This window comes from Fringilla coelebs, assembly GCF_963513975.1.
Source record: "Fringilla coelebs genome assembly, chromosome: 4".
In the NCBI taxonomy this organism is placed as follows: Eukaryota; Metazoa; Chordata; class Aves; order Passeriformes; family Fringillidae; genus Fringilla; species Fringilla coelebs.
The window spans coordinates 11,867,992-11,878,076 of record NC_140032.1 but is presented as its reverse complement, the minus strand read 5'-3'; the positions used below and the strand labels follow the sequence as shown (position 1 = coordinate 11,878,076).

The following is a 10,085-nucleotide window of genomic DNA, read 5'->3' as shown; positions in this document are numbered from 1 at the left end:
TGGGCTCGGATGCTGCAGTGTTCTGGCTCCAGCCCCTCCTGCGCTGCTCCTGGCAGGCCCAGCAGGCAGTGAGAAGAGTGTTTGTAGGTTTGCACGAGTCTGTGACCATGAACTGCCTTGGAAATCTCCCAAACTAAGCTCTGCCCTTATTCTCTCGTGCTGCCGCTGCATTAGATTCCTTTGCAACTGGAACAGGCTTCATGAACCTTCTGGTTTACTCTTCCCACAAAATGGGTTTGCCTGTGCCCCAGGCACTCCTAAGTGATGACACATTCAATACTGTGAAGCAAGACACCCCATGAGCATGTTCAGCTCATCAGCTTCTTTCTCCCTTAAAGGGACTGTTGCATTCATTTGAAGTTTACATTTATAGCTGTGCCAGACCCACAAACACCTGTGCTGAAATCACACAAAGCCTCACTGATGTTGTGCACACAGCATTTTACTAGATTTTTGCATTGTGAATTGATTAATAAACTCGTATTAAAGTTTCTTTCCATGATTGATTTAACAATAATGTAGCTTGGGCAATGAGGAAAATGGTCTAAGTCTTTGCAATAACAACTGGAGCTGCATTGTAGCTAAATGTGATGGTGGAAATGTAGTGTATGAGAATAGCTAGTACTGGTGGTAGCTTTGCTGGGTCCTTAAATTTCAGAACTACCCTCCTCTGTTCCTTGATTTCTTCAGTGCTCCTTCCTGGGCTCTGACAGAGTGCACAGGTGGTTGGAGCTCTCCACAGACTGACCCACTCCAACCAAGCCTTTCTGAGGGCAGGCCAGGGAAGGGGAACCACTTAAATGAGAGATTCAGTTACCAGCTTTAAAGACGACCCTTGTGCTGAACATTAACAGGAGCCTGTGCTTGAGAACACCCCTACTGCATTGATGTCCAAAAATGACAGTTTGTGTGAAGCTCATTAACAAAATCTTCATCTGCTAGAGAACAATGTGTCCCTTTGTTTTAACGCTCTATTACAAAAACTTCTATACTAAGGACATTATTATTACATTTAGTTTAGATCCAGAGGGATTGGGAGGGTACATAACACATGACAATTCTTTAAAGGTATATAAAATAGAACCTGGTCCCTTTTTGACATCAGTTAAGAGAACAGGTCCCAGTCAAAGTGCAACAAAACCATTTTTTCAATCCTTCAATCCTACTTCACACAACTACAGTGTGCTCTTAAACCCAGAGGAAGGAAAGATAGGGCCAAATTCAACTTCAGTATAGGAATCCCTTTTTCCCCCTCTATTTTTAAACTTGATCTTTGTGGTTTTTTCCCTGTACTTGATTAGTTAAAAAAAATTAACATTGTAGTTGTTTTCACACATCAGATAATTCCTTCCTCTGCCCAGTCAAAGCATTCTTTTGTGGAGTTGAGAAAGAATGAATCCTTAAATATAATTAACATGAATAATATCCAAACAGTTTTATGCATTTCGGCTGTTCCTGGTTAACTGCTTCATTCCCATGAAGGAAACCAGCTCTGGGAAGAATGGCTTAAGGAATGACTAATCACTCCTTACCATGAGTAGGTCATGTTCAATAAACTCTTGGTAAATCTCTATCTGAATCACAAAAAATATAATCAATACTTGACTTTAAGGTAAGAAGCTCCTTAATCCACAATAACCAGAAACATGGTAACAAATTCAGAAGTACTTACTTTTTACAGGACCTAGTAACTTCCCTAAGTTTGAAGATCCTGTTCTGTGTGTTAATAGTTAATTTATTATAGTTAATTATAAAGGGCTTTCAGAATACAAGAGAGCAGATCCTTTGTCAGCTGTGTAATCTGCCAGGTTCCATCCACTCCTATCCAGGTGACCAGACAGATGTCATTCAGGTAACCATGTGCTGTATTTTATGCTGATTCTGCAGGACATGGCAACAGCTGCATAGAGAAAAGTTCTGGTGCAACCTCATATCCAAGCTGAGTAAATGTAAGAAATAAAGAAAATGAAACTAAGTTCACACTTTGGTTTGAGCCACTTACATGCAATTATTTATATAAGTCTAAAAGAAATCATATACCAAACTCTCAGCAACTCACTTCTTTGGGTGTTCTGGCTCTCATCAGGATTGTAACTACAGTTTGCATAACAACCTGATTGCAAAGCTGGAAGTTACAAGACTATAAAAATTATTTAAACCAATTTATACAACATTAAATTAAAAATCCAGAGATAGGATAAATTCTATTGGTTCTTCAATGCCATACAAGTATTAGATGGTTTTCCTGATTCAGTGTTAGTACAGGACAAAAAGGTTGAACAATTGCAAAAGATATCTAATCTCCATTGCCATTTATTTACAGTTCAGAATTCACACAGGTTTCAGTTTCAGTTGTTGAGAGATTATTTTTGAATAAACAAAACAGGGCATTTATCACATCAGTGTGTAAAAGCTGATGGGTGCTTGCAGAAGGCAGGTTCTTTGTACATCACCCACTTCTGCAATGTGAGATTCTACAAAACCAAAGGAAGTGTCTGAACCACTATCTGCATTTTCAATCTACACAGTGATAAACTCGAGATTGCAACATTCTTGTGAGCATTTCATTCTTTTCAATTTAATTCACCATCTCAGGAGCAATAGTTGTAGAAAACATTATCTAATCTAAAGCATTAGAGGGCTTAATGGCTCTCTTCACACTGAAGAGGAGCTTATGGAACAGTGATGTTGAAGGCCACTAAGCAGGAGAATTTCATCTGTTACTTCATTTTCACTGGGACACCTCAACCAACTCATTTACACCTCTCAGGGAGCAGAGGAACGAGGGAAGCATGGTGTGAGAGAAAAACCATCCAGCTGTTTAATAGTTGTATGGCATTTGAAACTCCAGCTGGGGCAGCTAAGCGTCCTTCACCACGCCCACCAGGGCGGGCCGCAGCGTGCGCCCGTGCAGCTTGTAGCCGATCTTGGAGACCATGGCGATGGTGCCGGGCTCCTGGCCCTCGGCGGGCGTGTGGAACAGCGCCTCGTGCTCGTAGGGATCGAACTTGGCCCCCACAGGGTTCAGTCTGAGCAGGCCATGCTTTTTAAACACTTTCTGAATCTGCATTTCTGTCATGACAAGACCTTCGTACAAGCTCTTCAAGTGAGGATTTTCATCTTTAATTTCTTCTTTAGGAACGCTTTCTGTTGCTTTCTCCAGAATGTCTGCAACTTCTAGTAAGTCCTTGCAGAAGCTCTGGATCCCTGAAAATGAATAAAGGAGGAGAGAATGGGATTAGTCCACTGAGGGAAACAAGTGTTAAGGTCCCCCAACCTCACAACCCCAAAAGCTACAGCAATAATCTGCACTCTTTGACTTTTAAGAATATATGAGATACTGTAATCATTTGGGGTAAAATATCCTTTCCAGTTTTGGATGATAATAAAGAACTATTAGAGATACCTTAAAATCCACACCATCTCCTCTACTTCTATGAAAAAAAAAAGTGATTTTAACTCAAAAGAGTTAAAAGGCTGATGACCTAACAATAACAGCATTCTTACCAAAACCTTCAGATGGTTTCAAGTAGTTTTCTCGTGTCTCTCTCATCACCTAATATTCAAAGCATTATGTTGCCTTATTCCTAACTTTTAATCTGATGTCATAAAAACATTTGCAGAAGACAATTATGTAATCAGACTCATGAGGATTTCAAGAGATGTACAATGATTCTTCCTTGAATGAAAAGAACTTGCACCTCTCCCTCCCCCTCTACAAACCTCTTTTACAGCATCAGCAGCTGTGCCTTGTAAATACTGAGCAATTTCCAAATTAATCACAGTCCCTGTCCTGAGGCTGTTCTCTGGTTTACTCTAAGAGAATCTGGACTAATCTCACTTAAGGAATTAGCAATCAAGAAAAAATTAAAACAGTTCAATAAATTAACACATTTCTACATTGAGTTAAGCAAAGGACAAACAGCACTGGATTTTGGTTTGGTTCTTTTTTAAGCTGGATTCAGCCTTTTGGATGGGGTTTTTTTTTTCCTTACCAAGAAATGATATGACTATTACCAGAGGCCACATCTTTGGTTTAAACAAAACCCCCCACAACTGTAGAAGCACCTTACAAGATCTGTGGGGATCAGCTAGTTCTCAGGAAAGGACCTCTTTAACAACTGCACAACTCTGTAGAGACTCAAGCTCTTTACAGAACAATAACTAACAATGTCCAAGTAGTTCCAAAAATCTGAAAAAAAAAACCGTCACAGTTTTAAACTAGAAACTAGAGCTGTGATTTGGGCTGAACTGTACCAAATATAGACAGACCAGCTGTCTAGTTACCTGGATCAAACCAAATAGCTAAACTCTTCAGGTGGTTTGGTTCGGTTTTTTATTGCATACGTTATGTTTGCAAATATCTGTGACTGGAACTCAGAATTTATACAAGTCTCAGAAATGAATTTCTCCTTTTTCAACAGAACAAGCAGTCATGCACAAGCAGTAAAACTTATAGATTATATGCAATATAGTTTTTAAAATAAATTAATTTCCATTGTAGCACCTCTGAGCTCAGACATGACGCTAAGTCCTTTGCAGTAAGGAGAACATTAGTGAAACAATGCTTATTGCAAATCAACCTCAGGATGAAGCACTCAAACATCCATGAAGAAGAATGCAAGAGTACTATGTACTTTTTCTCAAGTACACATTAACTGAAGACCCTGTATTCAGAAATTTGAACTTGAATACTGAGATTTAAACTACAGCTGTGTATGGTGTACAAGAGCAACTCATTTTTCAAACACCAGGATAAAACAGCACTCTGCTGCTGCAGCATTTGCACACAACTTCTGTTTTACAGATTTGTGTTGGAAATGTCAAAAAGCTAAATCAAATGTTAGTGGCCTGGCTCTTGAAGGAAGATGTGCTTCTAGCACTCTCACAGCCAGTGATTGTGCATTCCTAGCACTGAACAGAATCCATTCATTCAGAGGTATTACATCTATTTGAAAGCTATCGTCTTCATCAGAACAGTTGTTCAACTGTAAGAGGCTAAAAAACCCACAAAAATATCCCAAAATCAAAAAAGAACCAAATTCAAAACAAACAGTAGGAACAAAAAACAACAAAACCTCCAAAACAAAACCAAAAAAACCCAACCAACCAAAAAAGCAAAACAAAACCCCTCAACCAACCCCAATAAACTCCCAAAAAAACCAACAAAAACTAACCAATGAACCCACAAAAATGCCTCCAACCAACCAAACACCCCCCTTCCCCCAAAAAAACCAAAACAAAAAAGAAAAAAAAACAACCAGAAACCCAAACCAGAAGGCAAACCAATATTCCGTGCTCTTGGTTAGATCTGAGACCAAAAATAAGTGAAAAAGGCAAACTTCAGGCTGCAAAACTTACAAAAAAATCTACAAATGCAGTGCACATTGTAGGAAACCAGATACCAAAATTAGAGAAAATGTCAGCTGTTGACTTCAGCCGTTAAAGTCTTGCCCTTGGCTGGGGAGATGATCACAATTCTGATGCAAGTCGAGGAACTGTTCAAACCTCTCTGCCTCAAAAGCATTATTTAAGCAAGTAGTCAGAATCACAGGCAAGTACAACTTGTCAATAGTGCAAGGCCAGTCAGCTTCATTTTTCCAGGCTTTGCATTTCCTGGGTCTCACTGAGTAACCACCAGAGGAGCCTCCACTGACCATATAACTTTGCCTCTTCTACCAGTTTCTGGCTTCTTTGCCTCACGTTTTCTGCGTCTGCCAAGGCACGCTTGTACTTCTCCTAAAGAAGAAAAACAGAGAAGTAACAGAAGTTATTCCTCCTAGTCAGGCAGCTGACAATAATCCAGCATATTCACTATAAAACAGCATTTTAAACAGTTTCATACCCGAAATCTACCATTTAGGGTAATCTGAAAGAACATGTCAATTATCACACCATCCCTCCTAGCAAGACAAAAGTTTGCCTCACTTCAGAGGGACAAAAATGAGGGAAAGGAAATCAGATAGTTTTCCAAACTCTTAGTATTTGTCAAGAGATTAGCTGGAAAAAAAATTTCATTCTACAGATATATCAAGTTCTATGAAGCCAGTATTTCTGCTTTTGCTGCTGTGGGCTCCCAGAAATCCTTCATCAGTCATGAGGTACACTGACACTACAGCAAATCAGATTCAATCCAGCCATGACTTTCAAACCTTCTCTTCCCTCTCCATAAACACCACAGAGTGCCTTCAGTTTTCTCAGCCTTTACAAACTAAAAAGGCTATCTCCTCTGCTGTTTAGATCAAGTTTTGTTCCATTCCAAGAAATATGGCCATTTACCAGCAGATGTACTATGATGTGAAATACAATAAAATTAATAAAATTAAAATTCACACTGAGTGCTTTACCAACTAACCCCAAATGGCTTCCACCCTGAACATGCTTGACCTTTGTATGCCAGTGAAAAATCTCAAAACAGAACAAAAATGGTCAACAAGCTGGCCAAAGAGCTGCATTAAGCAACCAACAGCAAACTAAGACATTAAATAACATCTCAAATTTTTCCTGTAGAGATTTGGGAAGGGCAACAGAAAGCAAACTCAATCCACATATGATCCACAGGTGCTGGCTCTATAGAAGGTTCTGGGCTACCTCTTGAAGTCTCAAATGTCAGAAAGATATTTTATATAAAGCAGTCATTAATATCTTAGCTTAATGCCCACCTCTCAGGGCATCCTTCAGCTGCTGCACAGGAGAGAATGCAAGATACATGAGGCCACACAGCAGGGAAGTGATGATTCAGCCTTGAGTCTGAAGGGCTCTCCCACAGAAAGTCTGAAACTTCCTAACTACGGCCTAAATACACTATTCTACAAAAGCTAAGCACCATTAACTCTGACCTTTGGAAAGTCAGCAGCTGTTTCCATGAAGTCTACTGTTAACACACACAAATGCACACACCAGAGACACAATCACACCCTTCCATGGCTCCCAGAAATTACTTCTCCATTGAGCAAAACCTATGTGAACATCACTAACAAGTTTTCTGGGAGGAAAAGGTCCAATTCCATCCAGAAACTGGAAAGAAATTAACAAAGATCCTAATTTTTACCAGGGATGCATCCCAAGTCTTGTAGGACATGTACTTAAAAGCTTAAAGAAATTATCAACTTTTACACAACTAAACAGGAGTCACATAACCATATCCAGACTGTGCACTGAGAACCCACAGTGCAGGCTCTTGGGCACACAGCTTGCAACATGTGCAACCTAATAACCCAGGGGCACTTACAGTAACTTCTTTTAGTTGTTCTTCCAGTTTGGCCTTTTCTTCAGCTAGAAGTTTTTCAAGAGAGCTGCGTTCCACCTTCTGCTCATTTTGGCTCTGACTCTGGTCCTCTTCCAAGTTCTGGCCAGTGTTTTTCTTCTGTGTTGCTGCACAAAGCAGTCGTGGAGATGTTCTAAGGCAAGAAGATGGACATTATTATTCTGCTGTTTATTTTGTAAGATATCAGCATTTTCTAGGTCTAAAAGACACTTTGACACATAACATCCACAAAATTCTCACATCAAAGCACGAATTCAAACAATTTTAAGTCTGTGAATATTGTGTGCAGAACCCTCCGTCAGAAGCAGCAGATCTCCGATCACTTAAACTGCAGCAGTAAATTACTGCTGCAAGATATCTGCTTGTAAGTGTCCACTACATTCAGTTTACAGCTATAGAATTTTTAAGGGGAGCACGCGTTTTCAGCCCTGGGCTCTATGAAGAAACAAATTCCGTGATGCAATCGCCGGCAACCCAGAAAACCCAGGCGCAGATCCGGGCCTGGCCGCTGGAGCGGCAGCCCCGGGCCTCCTGCCCCCGCCGGGCAGCGGCAGCCCCGGGCCCGCCTGCACAAACAATGGCTCTTCATCGCTCCGCGGCGTTCCCGAGGCTGAGCGAGCTGAGCCACCCAAGGACGAGGCCGCGGGACCAGCGCCGCGCTCACACACGGGCTCTATCCCCCCCCACCGCACGGACACTCCGGGCCTAGAGCCCTCGGGCTCCCCGCAGTGCCGGGCCGAGCCGGGCCCGCTCTCCCGGAGAAAGGCAAGGGAGAGCAGCGAAGAGCGGCGGAGATGCGGGCGGCCCCGGCCCGTCCCGGCTGTCGGACGGGGCTCCCCAGGGCTTGGGACCCAGCATGGCGGGACCGCGCCTCGCTCTCCTCCCGGTGCGGCGGTGAGCGCGGCCCTAGCCCGAATGCCCGGTGTCGGGCGAGCGGCGCGGCGCGGCCCCCTCACCTCAGCGCGACGCTCAGTAGCGGGAGGCGCGGGCGCAGCGCTCCCCGCACGCACTGGGCCACGGCCGCCATGGCGCTTTCCTGCCCGCCGGCCCCCTCGGCCCGCCCCCCGCGCCCCGCCAATCAGCGAGCGGGCGGGCCGGGAGTGACGCGGCCGGGAGCCAATCAGCAAGGCGGACGCGCCGCCCCGGGCCGAACAGGCGGCTATTCCGGGGCGCGGCGGAGCGCCCAGAGGTGCGCGCGCCTCGCCCCACCGTGACGCGCGGCGGGCGGGCCGGCCGCCATTTTGTCTAGTGGCGGGCGGGGGAGGGCCGCTGTCCTGTGGGGGCCGCTCGCGTGATCGGCCTGTCGCAGCTGTGACTGGAAAAGTTTGAAGATTTAACTCATTTTGAGTGCTGGATAACCCCCGTTACCAATAACACCGTGTAGCACCCGTCAGTAATTTGCAGATCTCCACAGAGAGGTTTCGATCCACACACGCTTGCTGTAACTGCTGTGTGTACTCGTCCTGGACAATCATTTCATTTAATGAAATCTTGAGCTTTCATTAAGTGGGATAATGTTGCTAATCCACTAGTTCCAGATTGGGCCACCTGCTTTTGCAAGCTGTTTGTGCAAGTGTCCTGTGTAACTGGAGGCTGTGGGAGCCCTGCTCCGTGATGCTGGGATAGCTGAACTCCGCAGTTCCTCAGTTGCTTTGTCCACATCTTGTTAAAGGGGTGGGGGAAATAAATCAGGGTCACGTATTTCTTTTATTACAACCATGAGGCTGAGTGCTAGATTATGCACAGATGCCTGAACACCAGCTGTTAGCCTGATTCCTGCATGCATTTGTGCCCTCTCCTAATGAAAGCTGAAGATAAAGATGCAAATTCCATAATGCAAATTTAGTAGTTGTTATACTTAAGTGAAAAATTAAACTGCACACTAAAAAAGAAGGTTCAGAAGACGTTTTTGGCTTGCTGCATGAGGATCCTGTGGGACCTTGCTCGGTACAGAGGAACTTTGCCAGGTGCACCAAGGCTCCAACGTGGCCTTTATTCAGCAGATTGGTTTGCCTGGCTTGGGCTGTGCCACAGCCTGTGCAGAAAGCAGGATAAATGGTCCAGGTCAGTGGCCTCACACCACGGCAAGTTTAGATCCCACTAAGCCTTGTTTTGCCTGTGGCTGTTCTGTGATGTGACACTGGTACATTCCCATAACACAGCAAAGAGGAAGGTTGTGTGCCATGTCCTGTCCACATGGAGTGGTGGTCAGTATCTGCTTTCCAGAAAGCTGATGAGCCACAAATTTCAAGCTGTATGCTCAGAAATCCTGAAAGAAATAATTGAGGAAATTTGTTAAGATAATGATGAGAAAGAATCATAGAGAACAAGGAGAAAACAAAGAGCAGCTATAAAGGATGATATCTACAGGAAGCCATGAAGATGAGACAGAGAAGGCAACTGGATCTTTAGGTCTGATGTTTTTAAAATGTTTCCTGAAAAGAGTATTCCTTGAAAAACCTAGACAAGGAGTCTGTCTGTCTCATCATTCTTGTGGGTTGTTTTTCCCCACACCTTTGGATGTAGATTTCTGTTTCAGCTTGTCTCCATTTCTTTGCTGCCCACCATCTTTAAAAGTTGGGCTTGATTAATGATTAATCACAAAATCACAGAATTGATAACAAAATACTGAGAAGAACCCACTGCCAACATTTCCAATAACTGAGGATATATATTAGACTTTATATGTCTGTAGCAATATCTCGCTTGAATTAGAAGCCATTTACGCCAAATGACATTTCACTGGCCTTCTGCAAGTAACCTTTCAAGATAAGGGACAGTGCAAATGCATTTTGTTGTGTGTCCTGCAAATTGAACA

General features: G+C 43.4%; 1 protein-coding gene across 1 annotated transcript; it reads right to left on the bottom strand.

Moving 5' to 3' along the window:
* Nucleotides 1-2,295: 2,295 nt before the first annotated feature.
* On the bottom strand, nt 2,296-8,326 carry GRPEL1 (GrpE like 1, mitochondrial). Its single transcript, XM_084204823.1, has 4 exons — nt 8,224-8,326; nt 7,232-7,400; nt 5,658-5,739; nt 2,296-3,207 (listed from the first exon to the last, which is right to left on the bottom strand). Exons 1-4 carry the CDS (start codon nt 8,292-8,294, stop codon nt 2,861-2,863), a joined length of 669 nt encoding a protein of 222 aa, XP_084060949.1. The 5' UTR covers nt 8,295-8,326; the 3' UTR covers nt 2,296-2,860.
* Between the last annotated feature and the right edge of the window lie 1,759 nt (nt 8,327-10,085).

What these genes read in the sequence shown, in the direction of transcription:
- GRPEL1 (XM_084204823.1), bottom strand. Translation starts at nt 8,294, where the DNA reads ATGGCGGCCGTGGCCCAGTGCGTGCGGGGAGCGCTGCGCCCGCGCCTC. An exon ending in CTACTGAGCGTCGCGCTGAG is followed by an intron (nt 7,401 to 8,223) that starts GTGAGGGGGCCG and finishes TTCTTGCCTTAG; the next exon opens with AACATCTCCACGACTGCTTT. An exon ending in AACAACTAAAAGAAGTTACT is followed by an intron (nt 5,740 to 7,231) that starts GTAAGTGCCCCT and finishes TTTCTTCTTTAG; the next exon opens with GAGAAGTACAAGCGTGCCTT.